This window comes from Periophthalmus magnuspinnatus, chromosome 16 (genome assembly GCF_009829125.3).
Source record: "Periophthalmus magnuspinnatus isolate fPerMag1 chromosome 16, fPerMag1.2.pri, whole genome shotgun sequence".
NCBI classification, from domain to species: Eukaryota; Metazoa; Chordata; class Actinopteri; order Gobiiformes; family Gobiidae; genus Periophthalmus; species Periophthalmus magnuspinnatus.
The window spans coordinates 30,266,522-30,283,025 of record NC_047141.1 but is presented as its reverse complement, the minus strand read 5'-3'; the positions used below and the strand labels follow the sequence as shown (position 1 = coordinate 30,283,025).

The 16,504-nt window shown below is 43.0% G+C and overlaps 2 protein-coding genes across 4 annotated transcripts in view; one reads left to right on the top strand and one right to left on the bottom strand.

The window, feature by feature from the left end:
- The window catches only part of zyx (zyxin), a 282,791-nt gene that overhangs the window by 44,784 nt on the left and 221,503 nt on the right, over positions 1–16,504 (bottom strand). The window lies entirely within an intron of this gene.
- The window catches only part of fam131bb (family with sequence similarity 131 member Bb), a 60,731-nt gene continuing 47,646 nt past the window's right edge, over positions 3,420–16,504 (top strand). For 2 of the 3 annotated variants that reach the window (XM_033981171.2, XM_055228127.1), the window contains exon 1: positions 10,816–10,892. In XM_033981171.2, coding sequence (XP_033837062.1) covers positions 10,865–10,892 — 28 coding nt within the window. In that variant the 5' untranslated portion in view covers positions 10,816–10,864. Of the gene's footprint in view, positions 3,474–10,815; positions 10,893–16,504 lie in introns of those variants that run through there. The other variant, XM_055228128.1, reaches the window with a different exon arrangement.

Genomic DNA, 16,504 nt, shown 5'->3' with positions numbered 1-16,504 from the left:
ACCAACACTAAACCAGGACTAAGCCAGGACTAAACCAGGACTAAAACAGGACTAAACCAGGACTAAACCAGGATTAAACCAGGGCTAAACCAGGACTGAGCCAGGACTGAACTGGGACTAAACCAGGACTAAACCAGGTAGTTCCACAAATGAAATGACACAACTGATTTGTCTAAAATACATCCGCACGACAGAACGGCATCACTCTGTTTAGACGAGACCCTGGACTGGAGCCTGCGTTTGTGCCTTAAGGTGACAGACAGGAAGTGACACGTACATGAAGTCACCGATCGCTTAAACGTGATATTATCAATCAAGGTGCATGTAGTTTTATATAACACACGTGTCACGGCACTGGAGACATGGATCTGAACATGGATGAAGTGTGTGTCACAGTGGAAAGAACCAGGACTGAACCAGGACTGAACCAGGACTGAACCAGGTGAAGGAATTTTTCTTGTTGGTGAAAATTATTCAAACTATTATGATTAAAGCTGCACTAAACCAACATAAGTATCTCAAATCTTTTACTTAAAATGATGAATAGAATTGGACACAGAGGTATTTTAAATGACTTGTAATGTAAACTGTACAGTACTTCAGAGATTAAGCTGTGTCGTCTTGCTCAGAGGCACAAAAACACTATATTTGCATTACGTTTTCTGGCTCATCATGGACTTTTTTCTTTGTTATTTTGGGGTTTTTTTTTGCACGGGGGTGTTAAGGTTTGTTTTCAGTGGCTTTAATAACTGAGAAGAGTCTGAAATTTTAAGAAAAAAATAATAAAAGGATTGAAAAGGTTTTTGTTAAATATGTTTTGATCCATTTTTTTTTTGTCTTAACAGTGGATTTTGAGCTTCTGGTCAGTGGGTGATGGATTAACCTCCTGTGCCACTGTCACCAGCTACAAACACGATTAAAATTTAACATTGCAGCATAATAAAATAACCAGATTAAAAACTAGGTCCAAACCAGGACTAAACCAGGACTAAACCAGAGCCAGGACTGAAGCAGGACTAAACCAGGACTAAACCAGGACTGAGCCAGGACTGAACCAGGACTGAACTAAGACTAAACCAGGACTGAACTAAGACTAAACCGGGACTGAACCGGGACTGAACCAGGACTGAACTAAGACTAAACCAGGACTGAACCAGGACTGAATCAGGACTGAACCAGGACTGAACCAGGACTGAACCAAGACTAAACCAGGACTGAACCAGGACTGAACCAGGACTGAACCAGGACTAAACCAGGACTAAACCAATACTTAACCAGGACTAAACCAGGTCTAAAGCAGGACTAAACCAGGACTAAACCAGGACCAAACAAGGACTAAACCAGGTCTAAACCAGGACTAAACCAGGACTGAACCAGGACTGAACCAGGACTAAACCAGGAATTAAATGGCTGTTAGTGTATGGATGTGAGTGTTTTAAAATATTCTTTGTGCAACCCTGTGTGTGTGCACGAGTATGTGTGTGCATGTGTGTGTGTTTGTGTGTGTATGTGTGTGTGAATGTGTATGTACGTGCAGGTGCATGTGCGTGTGTCTGTGTGTGTCTCTGTGTGTGCATATGTGTGTGCGTGTGTGTGACCTTGTGGTGTCTTTGTCGCAGGTGCAGTGTGTCCATGGGGTTTGTAGTGACTGAGAATTGACCAGTTAAATGCATCAATAACAACGACAACAGTGAGATGTATTTTTATCGTTCACATCTGAACATCTCAGCTCATTGTTTTGAATCGATTCTATTGTTGAATTTTCCATTTAACTGTCAAAACGCTGATATTTTGACCTGGTTTATTGTTACTGTTACTTTCTCTGTATTTCCTGGTCTCATCTACATGAAACACAAAGAATACCTGATGTTAAAGCTGCACTGTGTAACTTCTCTGCTTGTTTCCATGGAGATGTTATTGCTTTACCTATAATTAAACTCATCTATCAATAAAAACATCTGTAATTAAACACATGCGTGATACAAATGTTTAAAACACACACCTATTCTGTAAAATCGAGTTTTCCGAGCTTTTCCATGGCTTTATCCAGGTTATAGTTGTTTTCTTCTCATTTACTTTCATTTCTCTGAGTTGTTTTTGGTTTCAGTACCGGTCTTTAATCGCTTATTTTTACACCGCCATATTGCCGATCAACGCCTGTTTTCACGCCCACGATGATGTACTGACTTCGATCTCCAGTTTTATATTCTTAATTAATTTGGTATGAATAAAAAAAAAAGAAAAATCTCTTCAAAACGGGCCAACAGCTACACGGCGCTTTGTTGTGATGACGTTTACGGTTTCATCAGCTCCCATTGGACACCTGTCAAGATCCTAGCCTGTCCTTGTGTCTGGAGCTGGGCGGAGACTCTAGCCCCGCCCACTACACACCTGCAGCCCATGAGCAATCAAGCCTCCACCTGTAGAGTACAAAGGGACTGGTTATCCTACAAACTCCACCAGATCATCCGTGTATCCCCCGTGGTACAGTTCCGCTCGGCTCAGTCTAGTTTTCATAATTATGGTCATTGTACTCAGCTGTTTTTTCTCGTTTTTTTTTTTTTCCAGATCTCGTTTCTTGGGCCCACATTACACCTCCGCCTCCGACCCAGCTCTCGAAGACGTCAACCCTCGATCCCGCTCTTTACTTCCTGCTCCGTTAACCAACATTCACATTTACTTGTTTGCAATAAACTGTCAAACCCCAAGTCTGTATCTTCGATCCCCCAGACGTTACAACAGCACCGCAGTTTTCTAACGCGGAACTCAGTGGAATTGTTCCTTACATTGATCCTTTTTTTTATGAATATTGTGATTTAAAATGTGCAAATTATAACATAATGATCCACAGGTGTCATCATGCAGCTCACAACGTCTTCTTTAATGCCGTACTGTTGAACATTTCAGGCAAAGAAGAAGAAAAGAAGAGAAAATTTACAGTGTATTTACCTAAACCACATGTGTCAAACTCAAGGCCCGTGGGCCAAATGCGGCCCGCCACGTCATTTTATGTGGCACGCGACAAAGTAAATTATGTATGACTGTCTTAAAATGTCAGTTTGTTTTCCAAAATTTGTGCTAATATTTAAGCGCAAAAACATGGCTGCTACAAAATTAACACGACAAACGCACAAAACCAACCTCTACGTAAAAATTCGACATATTTATACACATTTTTTTCTGCCCGTAGAGTTAAATATTCCCGTGTGCTCCGTCTAAAATGACATCAGATCCTGCGACATCACGATTTCCACCTATTTGTATTTACCTGATATTGCGTTTGCCTTAAATAGACGGTCTGTGCCTTAGCTTTAATCACACATCTCATTAGACTCTTTCTTTTTTTTTGGTTCAACAGAGTCCGGTGAAGCTGACCCCTGCGGCGGTCTACCTCAGCTCGCTCGCCCGCTGGGAGCCCGGGCGAAAGAGTTCAGTCTATATTTAAACTACAAAGTGAGGATCAGCTGGATAAGGTATGATTTGCTAGATCTGGACACGTTCTATCTCCGTTTACACAGACTTGGATCGCGTTTATCGTTTTAATTGTGAAATCTTTTGAAGTCTCCAGCCAAGTGTTGATATTTAAAAATTCCTGCCGTGCTGTTCCCCCTTCATCGCCTGTGACTCAACTGTTCTTTCTCTCGCCGTCCATCTGTCCAAGTAGGGCTGCGAGACTAATTGAAATCACAGTTTAAAGGTGCACGATGTGGCTTTTTTGGGCGTAGACTCCGCCGTTTGCGTCACAATGATGTTGGAATGTTTCATAGTGTGGCATTAAACCATAGACGATGTAAAGAAGTGGACCGACGGAGTGTGACGTCGAGCAAATTTGGAGTTTCGCATTTGGAATTCTGACTGTGAGTATCATAGCAACCAAAGAGCCAATTTGGAGCGAGGTTGACGAAGGTAACGCCCCTTCCTTCCCGCATCGCTGGTTTAGCAGGGAGCAGACGCTTAGCAACGCTGTCAATCAAACCGGTTGCTAACGCTAGAGATATTAGGGAAAGAAGGCGCCTGATTTGTCTGTTAATAATGTTCATATTTTGATTTACAGACACAATAGTGAAATAAAAACCCCAGGACCATGTAGAGCGGGTTAATACAAACATTTAAGACCAAAATGTTATTGCTTTGCTTGGAATGTTTCATAGTGTGGCATTAAACCATAGTGTAAAGAAGTGAAGTGACGGAGTGTTCGGCTCCAGTCAAATGAAGCGCGTAGAGGCTAGCACGTTGAGGCTAGCAGTTGCAGTTCCATATTGGGAATTCCGACTGCAAGTATCATAGCAACCAAAGAGCCAATCCGCAACGAGGTTCTTGAAGGTAATGCCCATTCTTGTCCGCTCCGTTGGTTTAGCAGGGAGCAGGCGCTTAGCAACGCTGTCAATCAAACCTGTTGCTAACGCTAGCAGGAGCAACCTCTGGTAAAGAAGGCGCCTGATTTGTCTGTTATTAATGTTCATTTATTGATTTACAGACACAATAGAGAAATAAAAACACCAGCGGGTTCAGACCAAAATGACGAGTCTGACAGTTTTCCAATGTAAAGTGAATTGGAGCCAGAGTCAGTGGAGCCAGAAGTGCCCAGTTAACTACACTGCCTGGCCACAAATAAAGTCTCCACCTGGATTTAATGAAGCAAATAGATACTGGGGTTGCTGCAGTTGGTCCGGTCGAGGTTCAGCAGAATGAGGTCAGCTGAATAAACTGAATGACCAGGTTATTCCATCAGTGGATTTGTTCTTCCCTGATGACACGGGCAGATTCCAAGATGACAATGCCAGGATTCATCAGGCTCAAATTGTGAAAGAGAGAGACAGGAGCATGAGACAGAGAGAGACAGAGAGAGAGAGAGGGGCAAGAAGGGAGAGAAAGGGAGGCTGAGAGGGAGAGGGGGGAGAGAAAGAGAAGCGGAGAGAGAGGGAGAGAGAGAGGGAGAGAGAGAGCGAGAGAGGGAGAAACAGAGGCAGAGAGAGATGCACAGAGAGAGAGAGACAGAGAGAAAGAGAGAGAGAAAGCAGAGAGGGAGAAACAGAGGCAGAGAGAGATGCACAGAGAGAGAGACAGAGAGAGAGGGGCAAGAAGAGAGAGAAAGGGAGGCTGAGAGGGAGAGGGGAGAGAGAAAGAGAAGCAGAGAGAGAGGGAGAGGGGGAGAGAGAGGAAGAAACAGAGGCAGAGAGAGATGCACAGAGAGAGAAAGAGAGAGAAAGCAGAGAGAGGGAGAAACAGAGGCAGAGAGAGACATGCACAGAGAGAGAGAAAGAGGGAGGCAGAGCGAGAAAGAGAAGCAGAGAGAGGGAGAAGCGGAGAGAGAGACAGAGACAAAGAGAGAGATGCACAGAGAGAGAGGAAGAGAGAGAGGTGGAGAGAGGGAGACACAGAGAGAGAAATAGAATCAGAGAGGGAGAGAGAGAGGGCGGCAGAGAGAGAAAGAGAAGCAGAGAGGGAGAAGCAGAAAGAGAGAGAGAGATGCACAGAAAGAGAGAGAGAGAGAGAGGGGGAGGAAGAGAGAGAGAGAGGGAGAGGGAGGGAGGGAGAGAGAAATAGAAGCAGAGAGAGATGGAGGGTGAGAGAAAGAGAAGCAGAGAGAGAGAGACAGAGACATCATTTTCACACATGGATTGTCCACCACAGAGTCCAGACCTTAACCCCATTGAGAATCTTTGGGATGAGCTGGAGAAGCTGCAGCGTCAGACTCGACCATCATCAATGCAACAGGTGGAAAATTAATGCCACACTGGATGGAAATAAATCTGGTGACATTGCAGAAGCGAAATCGAAACAATGAAACAGTGAATATGTGACGTAATCAAAGCTAAAGGCGACTTTTTTTTTGGCCAGGCAGTGTATGTCCTTTTATATATACAGTCGGTGCATTAAACTGTTTATTCAATAGCAAGATTTCCTATTGCTGAAAAATACCTTGATAAACAAAATATATTCTTTCTGTGATCAGAGTAATTTATCCACAGATCTGGCTTCTAGTTAGGCCTTGTGACGTCTTGTTTCCATGGAGACAATTCAGTTTAACGCAGTCCAGTGAGGTTGATCTGGTCTGATGAGTTATTTTAATAGATTCTTTATTCAGACCAAGCTTTAGTTTGTTTTCATACCTGACAGTCTTCTGCAGAGAGGTCAGAGTGGTGACGTTTTCATAAAGCAGAACAGGAGGAACTCAAATCAGTCACTTTTGACACATGTAAAAAGAAAGAACGACATTGTGGACTGGGACGGAGGACAACAAACACGGAACGGAATATGTAAACGTGGGGACTATAAACCGGGACGAGGGGCTTTTTGACTGTTACACACCTGAATACTGTCCTGAAGAAATCAGACTGCAGGTGGCGCTGTCGTCCTGCCTCCACCGGTACCAAAACAGCACCAAAACCTGTTTAAATCAGCTGAACAGACACGCCACAGCGACATCATGTGACCACTGTGAGGCGCTAGTGAGCAGAACAAACTGTCAGGGATGAAAACAAACTAAACCTTGGTCTGGAAAACAAGTTTGATGCAATACTGTGGAACGCACCAGGCAAATTAATAACATCAATACGTAATCAGGTGGTGGATGTCCAGAAAAGGTACGTAGTTAAGCTTTAAGTAAATCACAAGACCAAATAAACAAGTGTACGGTGGCCAATGTGAGCTGACGTCGCCCTCCTGTGGATAGATGCACGTCACGCTAGCGAGTTGCAGATTTTTTGGCGAATTTTTTACCAAAAAAACTACACAATGCTGCAGGATCCTACATATATCATCGATTAAGAAGTAAAATTGAAAAACGAAGTAAGTACAGAGTAGTTTGCATGTACCGGTGGCGGTGAAAACGGGGATTGAGCGACAAAATGGCGTCTTGAACATATCCGAATCACTCTAAATACAACTTTGAGAGCGTAAATGAGAAGGAAACAACTAAAACATGATTAAAAACTCTGAAAAGTCAATTTTATTTGAGCAGGTGGTGGATCTTCCAACAGAAAACGTACATAGTGAACCTTTAAGTAAATCGTAAGACTGCAAACATTTACATAACAGACCTAAATGTCCCGATGTAAGTGTCCATGTGGTTTTATTATCTCCAAAATCCTGCATCCACACTTCAGACCTCTCCATTCTGAGATGCATTATGTATGAGTTTAGCAGGACATATTCCATTGTTCTCTCAAATGTTAATAACGCTCCTGAATGTGTTTAAATTATACACTGTGAACTGAATCTTAATGATCTTAAAAATGTCAATTGTTGGAAAAATTGCAACTAGAGCTGATTTGGGGAAAATAAATATCATCCGTGTCCGGGTCTTTTGTCCTGGTGTGTTGGTCTTTCATTTTCTCTTTTCCAGTTTGTGGAAAGTCAACAGAGCGGCTACGACCTCTCTCTCCTCTTTCAAACACACTCTGTGTCGCTCCGTCTATCCATCTATCCATCCTTTTCTCTCGCGGTTCGGACGAGACTTGCATCATTTGCTGGACAAACATGAAACGGTAAATTGGACAAATGTAATCGCACAAATGTAAAATAGTCCCAAAGAGATCGGATCAGTGGGGAACGCTAACGCCGTAGTGCGTGCGGTTAGCTTTACAAGATAACATGGAAAAAGCTGAATTAAAATCATTAGAGCATGGTTAAAGATACACTACGTAACATTTTTGATGCCGGGTACACCCCCTGCTAGTCTTTACCATCTGCTAGTCGTCTTTAGATGTTATTGGACAGCTTGGAATGTTGCACAATATGGCATTAAACCCACAGTATCGATCTGCATTTTTTCAATTACATGTGGTTTTATGTCAAGGTCGCCACTCCACAGATCTGACCCATAACACTCGCTTGTCTCCATTGAAGCAGATAAGTTTAATGCCATACTACAAAATTACCTTTCCATGTATGGCCTTGCTTCGAATGTTCCGCAGTACGGCATTAAACGTATCTGCATTTATTCAGTTACATGTGGTTTTATGTCAAGGTCGCCACTCCACAGATCTGACCCATAACATGGCTAGTTTCACCCGCTTGTCTCCTTCGAGGTAGATAAGTTTAATGCCATTCAACAAAATTACTTTTTCATGTATGGCCTTGCTTCAAATGTTCTGCAGTACGGCATTAAACGTATCTGCATGCGGTTTAAATTCAAGGTCGCCACTCCACAGATCTGACCCGTAACGTGACCTGGTAGTTTCACCTTCTATAATACTGTGATTTTTTAAAATTGTGCAGATAAAAACCTACACTTTTATTTTGTCCTTTTACTGACCCCATGAGGATGAAATTAAAATATAGATTTAAAAAACTGGCGTGATTAGTGGCATTTTGTAAGTTACCATGGCAACAAACTAACAACTACAAAAGGAAGGAGACACGCCACTTGTTTGTCTCCATGGAGATGCTATTACTTCACCTGGAGCATTCCACAGTACGGCATTAAATGTATCTATCTCTACGGGTCAGATCTGTGGAGTGACGACCTTGAAATAAAATCACATGTAACTGAATAAATACAGATACGTTTAATGTCACACTGTGGGACATTTGAGGCAAAGCTTGGAAGACATGGAAAAGTAATTTGGTAGTATGACGTTAAACTTATTTACCTCGATGGAGACAAGCAGGTGAAACCACTGGGTCATGTTATAAGTCAGATCTGTGGAGGGATGACCTTGAAATAAAACCACATTTTATTGAAAAAATCCTGAAAAATAAAGGTTTAATTATATATTTTGTGCTTGTTTCTCGTTTACAATTATGATCTACGACACCCGTGGGTCATTATGTTATAATTTGCACATTTAAAATCGCAAAATTTATCTAAAACGGTTTTAAATAAGCAAGTCTGCGGTGTCCAATGGGAGCTGATTTCGCCATCACAACAAAGTGCCGTGTAGTGTTGGCGCCCCCTATGGACAGCTGCACGTCACACAAGTAAGAAGCGGATTTTTTTTCATTACTGTAATACCAAAATTACTACATGACGCTGCCAAGTCCTACATGTATCACCAATTACGAAAATAAAACCAGAGAACAAAGTGCGTATGTGACAGTGGGCGTGTCCCGGAGGCAGTGAAAACGGAAATTGAGCAGTAAAATGGCATCTTGAAACTGCACGAATCACGCCAAATACAACTTCAAGAGTGTAAAACGGAAGAAAACCACTATAAGTTTAATGTCACCACTATAACATGGGAAAAACCTCCAGTTTGCAGAAAAGGTCTGCTGTAAGCTTAGATCTTGTCGTAACGTTTTGGCGAGCAAAGATATAAACTCGGGGTAAAAGTTTGACAGTTTATTACAAACAGAAAAGCAGGAAGTAGAGAGCGGGGGGCGTAGGCTGACGTCTTCAAACCGGGTGTAGGAAGCTGAATCGGAGGCGGAGGTGTTCATACTGGTCGTGGAGAGCTGGGGCGGAGGCTGAGGTGCAGGGTAGGTCCAAGACCCACGTTCACGCCGGATACACAGTTGATCTGGCGGCGTTTATAGGCTCCTCAGTCCCTTCGTACTCCCGAGGTGGAAACGTGATCGCTCGTGAGTTGCAGGTGCATAGTGGGCGGGGCCAGAGTCTCCGCCCACCTCCAGACAAGGACACAGAAGCGAGAAGAGAAGGAAAAAGACAGCGCAGAAAACTTTATTTCCAGCCCTGTTTTACAAGTTTCAGTAGAGCATTTACCCCTGAACTTACACATCCAATTTACGTCTTTATCTTTACATTTGCAGCACAACGTGAAGTCGATGTTCCAAGTTTCTCTGGGCGCAATGATCTTTCTTTTGATTGTAGCCTTCATGCTCCACTGGCACCATCTGCAGCAGAATGTACATTATATCAGCTCTTTACAACAACACAACAGTTTAATGACAGCTGGGACAGGCCCGTGTGTGTGTGTGTGTGTGTGTGTGTGTGTGTGTGCTGTTTGACAAATGACCCTGAGGATGCACTCTGGAGCCATGTAACAGACAGGTCTAAAGCAGAGGGAGAACTGTGGGTGGGTCCGTGCCAAGAGATGACACAGAGAAAGAGGTGGAGACTCGTGCAGCAGCAGCAGGAGCAGGAGCAGTGTGACGGCGGAGGAAAGCCCTGCTGGAGCTTTTTTCTTTCTTTTTTTTTTTTTTAGGGATTGTTTGCTGTTTGCGTATGCGCGTGCACGTCCCCGGAGCCGTCGCTTTGAGGGCGGGCCAGGGAGGGAGGAAGAGATGGAGAGAGGGAGGGGTGATGGAGAGGTGCGAGAAAACCGCTGCAGAGCATTGTCAGGCTGTGCGCGCGCAGAAGAGGGAGACTGCGAGAGGTGGAGGAGGAGGGATGGAGAGATGGAGGGATGGAGAGAGAGAGAAACCCCCCCATTTTAGCTGCACAAAACATTACGCCAGTGCAGAGATGCCACAATGGAAGCGTGACACTCAGCTCTGCGGTATCGATCCGCTCAGAGGAATCACATCTTTAACCTCTTGATGCTTATATCCATCATTTAGCACCATTCTCGCTCATTAAACTACACTTTAAACCCCAAAAACACCCCAAAACCCCAGCACAAGACCTGTCAACCCCAGTCACGTGACACATGTGAATTCCTAACTAATGCTAATTATGCTTCAGATCTTTATTTAGTGCTAATCTACACTATTTCCCCCAGGCATACTGACTTACTAACAGGATCTCTTCTAAGACACTGCACCGGAGCGAGTGAGAAGGATGGAGAGAGAGAAGAGAGAGAGGAGAGAGAGAGAGAGGAAAGGGGGGGGGAGCGCAGGAGAGCACGAAAGAGAGGAGCGCAGGACAGATAGACAAGAGGAGTCGCAGGAGGAAGGAGGAGAATGCTATGCGTTTGGATGACACTTTCACGCTTGTATCCAGGGCCTTTGTGAGAACACCATGGGATGCATAGGCTCCAGGAGACTGAGTAAGCGCCTGTGCCTGTTTATTCCTCTTTTATTCCTCTTGCATTCCTCATTTTGCTGCAGTGTTTTGGTGGTGGGGGGTTGACAGAGACAGAGAGACAGAGAGACAGAGAGACAGAGAGACAGGACACAGCCGGCTCTTCTGTGTGTGTTTGCAGCAGAGGGGATGGATCTAAGGGCAGGTTTTTTTCCGGACCGGGTGGAATGTCCATGTCTTTGGATGTGCCGTGTGTGTTTTCCGTGTTGTAGCATCCCCCCCCTCCCTCCTCCTCTCCTCCTCTTCCCCTCTTCCTCCTCCTTCCCTCCAACCACCACTATCCGCTGATTTATGATGCTGTTTGGCAGTATGTATATGTGTGTGTGAAGAGGACAGAGAGAGGCGGAACAGGGAAACGCGGGGATTATTTATAGGCCGGCACGCGTGGTCCAAAAGAGATGGAATAAAAGGAGAGGAAACAGAGGAGCGTATGGGATAATAACGGCATTGTCAGGGGTAGGGTCTGCGTTTTGTTGCTCTGGTTTGATTTGGCTACGGGATGCAGAAGGGGAGAGGAGGGAAACAGCAGAGCGTGAATTTGAGTGCAGGGATGAGGGAAAGAGAGGAAGAAAAGGAGGGAGGGATGAAGAGAGACAGAGAGGGAGACAGAGAGAGAGATGAGGGAGGGGCATAGGAGCTGTCGGGGTGCGTGGGTTGGTTAGGAGTTTTCAGGTGAAGCCCAGATTCATGGAGCCTTAAAGGTTTAAATCAGTTTTGGGGTAAAGTCAAAGTGGGAATTCTGACTTTAGTGCGACTGCAGCAGGAGGAGGACACGGCAAAGGTGAAAGTGAACTTAAATAGACCTCGGAATATGGGAAAGATGCAGGAGGGGCTTTGCATGTGAGGGGTTTGAAGTAAAAAATCAGTCTAAAGTGATAAAGCTGAGTTAGGACTTCAACAGTCGGACAATAGGCACGAATAATTTGGGAAATATGTTTAATTTTCTATTTTTTTGCTGATAAATTTGAGTTAATAATGCTACAATCGGAAAGTAGGTGTGAATTATTTGGGAAATATATTTAGTTTTCAACTGTTTAGCTGACAAACATGAGTTAGGAATTCTACAATCGGGAAATATGCATGAATAATTTGGGAAATATGCTAAGTTTTCCATTTTTTAGCTGACGAATGAGTTAGGAATTCTACAATCGGAGAATATGTGTGAATAATTAGGGAGATATGTTTAGTTTTCAAATTTTTTGCAGACAAATTTGAGTTAGGAATTCTGCAATCGGAAAATATGCATGAATAATTTGGGAAATATGCTTAGTTTTCCATTTTTTACTGACAAATTTGAGTTAGGAATTCTACAACTGGACAATAGGAGTGAAAAATTTGGGAAATATATTTAGTTTTCCATTTTTTAGCTGACAAATGAGCTAGGAATTGTACAATTGGAGAATATGCGTGAATAATTTGGGAAATATATTTAGTTTTCAAGTTTTTTGTTGGCAAATTTGAGTGAGGAATTCTGCAATCGGACAATATGCATGAATAATTTGGGAAATATGTTTAGTTTTCCATTTTTTACTGACAAATTTGAGTTAGGAATTCTACAACTGGACAATAGGAGTGAAAAATTTGGGAAATATATTTAGTTTTCCATTTTTTAGCTGACAAATGAGCTAGGAATTGTACAATTGGAGAATATGCGTGAATAATTTGGGAAATATATTTAGTTTTCAAGTTTTTTGTTGGCAAATTTGAGTGAGGAATTCTGCAATCGGACAATATGCATGAATAATTTGGGAAATATGTTTAGTTTTCCATTTTTTAGCTGACAAATTTGAGTTGGGAATTCTACAATCAGAAAATACACACAAATAATTTGGGAAATGTGTTTAGTTTTTTATTTTTTCCCCATGAATGTGAGTTAGGAATTCTACAATCGGACAATAGGCGTGAAAAATTTGGGAAATATATTTTAGTTTTCCATTTTTGTAGCTGACAAATTTGCGTTGGGAATTCTACAATCGGAAAATGCACATGAATAATTTGGGAAATACATTTAATTTTCCATTTTTTAGCTGACAAATTACTTTGATTTGCAGTTTTTTTTTTTTCTTTTTAATCCCAGTGCACATTTTAAACACATCCAGTACTTACTTCACTAATAAAATCCGTGCATTCCTGAACATGTCCGTAGAGGTGTGAACTCCAGGGTTACAGCGTTTATTTACACATTACGTTGCCATGGAGACGGGGTATTTGGTTGTTTATTTGCAGATTCAGCTGTGATTATTCTCACTCTACAGATCCTCAGTGTTTCCCCGCTCGAGCCTCACCCCGACACTCAAAGGTAAATTTTTGATGAAGAGGATTTTAAAAATATCTGATTTTAAGTGCAGCGGAGTCGTCCTGACACAGAGGCAGGTGCAAACGGGAACCAGCACAGAGCGTCCCGGGTCGGCCGCGACATAGAGCCGGTTTGTCACTTTGAGACGTTTAAGTTTGGACGATTCTCTGTCAGCGTGAAGGTCGTTAAGAGAAGAGGAGCCAATTGACTTAAACCACTTGAAATAATGTGATTGTAGAGGAGAGAACTCGAGCTTTTAACAGACGTAAATCAGACTGTGATTTAAAGTTTAGAGTTTTAGAGTTTAATGTTGTTTCCTCGTCACAAACAGACCTGGAGTTGTGTTTATTTGTTTCATTCACACATGTTTAACACACAAACCCTGCAGATTTAACCTAAGTTCTTCTCTCAAACTGAAAAAAACACTCTGTTCCACCTTGTGATGTCATCATGTGGTGATACAGGAAGTGCCACTGTGTTTTGAAACTCCACACACCTTCATTTCTAGAATCATTTGGATCATTTCAGCCAATCTCTACTGAACTAAAAGTAAAAATGAGCTGTTAACTTGATAATTACCACTTCATGACATCACAAGGTGGAACAGAGCGTTTTGTGCTTTGGAGATATTACAGACAAATAATAAAGAGTAACTCAAACATGTGTGAATGAAACAAAACACGACTCCAGGTCTGTTTTTGATGACAACATTAGAACATGGATTAAAGCTCACAAAACTCAATTTTGCGTAATATAGAACCTTTAGAGCCTGATGTATGTGTCCTGGTTTAGTCCTGGTTTAGTCCTGGTTTAGACCTGGTTTAGTCCTGGTTTAGTCCTGGTTTAGACCTGGTTTAGACCTGGTTTAGACCTGGTTTAGTCCTGCTTTAGTCCTGGTGTAGACCTGGTTTAGTCCTGGTTTAGTCCTGGTTTAGACCTGGTTTAGTCCTGGTTTAGTCCTGCTTTAGTCCTGGTGTAGACCTGGTTTAGTCCTGCTTTAGTCCTGGTGTAGACTTGGTGTAGACCTGGTTTAGTCCTGCTTTAGTCCTGGTTTAGTCCTGGTTTAGATCTGGTTTAGACCTGGTTTAGTCCTGCTTTAGTCCTGGTGTAGACCTGGTTTAGTCCTGGTTTAGTCCTGGTTTAGTCCTGGTTTAGACCTGGTTTAGTCCTGGTTTAGACCTGGTTTAGTCCTGGTTTAGTCCTGGTTTAGTCCTGGTTTAGTCCTGGTTTGGTCCTGGTTTGGTCCTGGTTTAGTCCTGGTTTAGTCCTGGTTTAGACCTGGTTTAGTCCTGGTTTAGTCCTGGTTTAGTCCTGGTTTAGTCCTGGTTTAGTCCTGGTTTGGTCCTGGTTTAGACCTGGTTTAGTCCTGGTTTAGTCCTGGTTTAGTCCTGGTTTAGTCCTGGTTTAGTCCTGGTTTAGACCTGGTTTAGTCCTGGTTTAGTCCTGGTTTAGTCCTGGTTTGGTCCTGGTTTGGTCCTGGTTTAGTCCTGGTTTAGTCCTGGTTTAGACCTGGTTTAGTCCTGGTTTAGTCCTGGTTTAGTCCTGGTTTAGTCCTGGTTTAGTCCTGGTTTGGTCCTGGTTTAGACCTGGTTTAGTCCTGGTTTAGTCCTGGTTTAGTCCTGGTTTAGTCCTGGTTTGGTCCTGGTTTAGACCTGGTTTAGTCCTGGTTTAGTCCTGGTTTAGACCTGGTTTAGTCCTGGTTTAGTCCTGGTTTAGTCCTGGTTTAGTCCTGGTTTAGTCCTGGTTTAGACCTGGTTTAGTCCTGGTTTAGTCCTGGTTTAGTCCTGGTTTAGTCCTGGTTTAGTCCTGGTTTAGTCCTGGTTTAGTCCTGGTTTAGTCCTGGTTTGGTCCTTGTTCCTCTGTTCACAGCTCAACACAGTTTTCCAGTTACATTTATTTACATCCTAATATTTTCTTTACACTTTTCAACATTTACACGTCCAGTCCAAACAGAGAACAGAGTGAACAGGGCGACGCTCCACAGGAGGCGTTGTGTTTAATCCTGCACAAACAAAACAACAAACCCTGAAACAAAAGCTCCATTACTGAACCTTTCTCTGCTCATTTCACCTGATCGTATTTAAACGGTGACAAGGCCGTGGTTTTATTTAAATTCTGCTCTTTGTCTTTGACCTTCAGTGATTTACTTCTATAAAACGCAGTATGTTACTTCAGGACGCTCTGCTACCTGCTCGTCTCCATGGTGATTTGCTTTGCCTTCAATGTTCCACAGTGCAGCATCTCCATGGAGACGAGCAGGAGGTTACAGGTCAGATCACTGTAAGAATGCATGTTTTTAATATGTTTTTATTACATTACTTACATGAACTGAATAGATACAAGATGGATGAGTTTAAAGCCAAACTGTGTAACATTCTGTAAATGTTGTATAGTGAAGCTTTAAGACTCAAAGTGTTTAATAAATGTAATTTAATAATATGAGTGAGTTCCCTCTCGTCTGTAGTGCTGCACCGACACTTGATCTGTTTTGATACCACAGCTACGCACACAATACACACACACACACACACACACAAACGCACTACACACATATGCACACACGACACGTACACACACACTCACACACACATGCACACTACACACACTTTTACACATTTAGTCCTGTTCTAGTCCCGTTTCAGTCCTGGTCCTGCTTCGTTTCTCCTTGAGCGATGGTGTGAGGGGCAGTGGAGGCCTGGTCCTGTTTTAGTCCTGGTCCTGTTTTAGTCCTGTTCTAGTCCTGGTCCTGTTTTAGTCCTGGTCCTGTTCTAGTCCTGTTCTAGTCCCGTCTCAGTCCTGGTCCTGGCTCGTTTCTCCTTGAGCGATGGCGTGCGGGCCGGTGGAGCTGGTGGAGGCGTGTTGTGTTTATCCTGTGTTAGAATAGCTTTAATGTGAGTTATTGATTGGTCGTCTCAGCTGCTCCGTCCTGCCAGACTCATGACCCCTCCCCTCCGTCGCTCTGGGACACAGACAAACACACACTCTGAAGTTTAACCAGTATAAAACCACACTATGTAACTTTTGTCTTGTAAAACACAGACTGCAGCGTCAAAACAAGACTCACCGAAACAAAGAGACGAGTCTGATGGAAAAACATTTTATCAACTGGAAAACCTGAAGGAAAGAGTTTAATATGATTCTGTGAAGCATTTTGGGACGAGAGAGGACTGACTAAAACAGGACTAAAACAAGACTAAACCAGGTCTAAACCAGGTCTAAAACAAGACTAAACCAGGACTAAAACAAGACTAAACCAGGTCTAAACCAGGTCTAAAACAAGA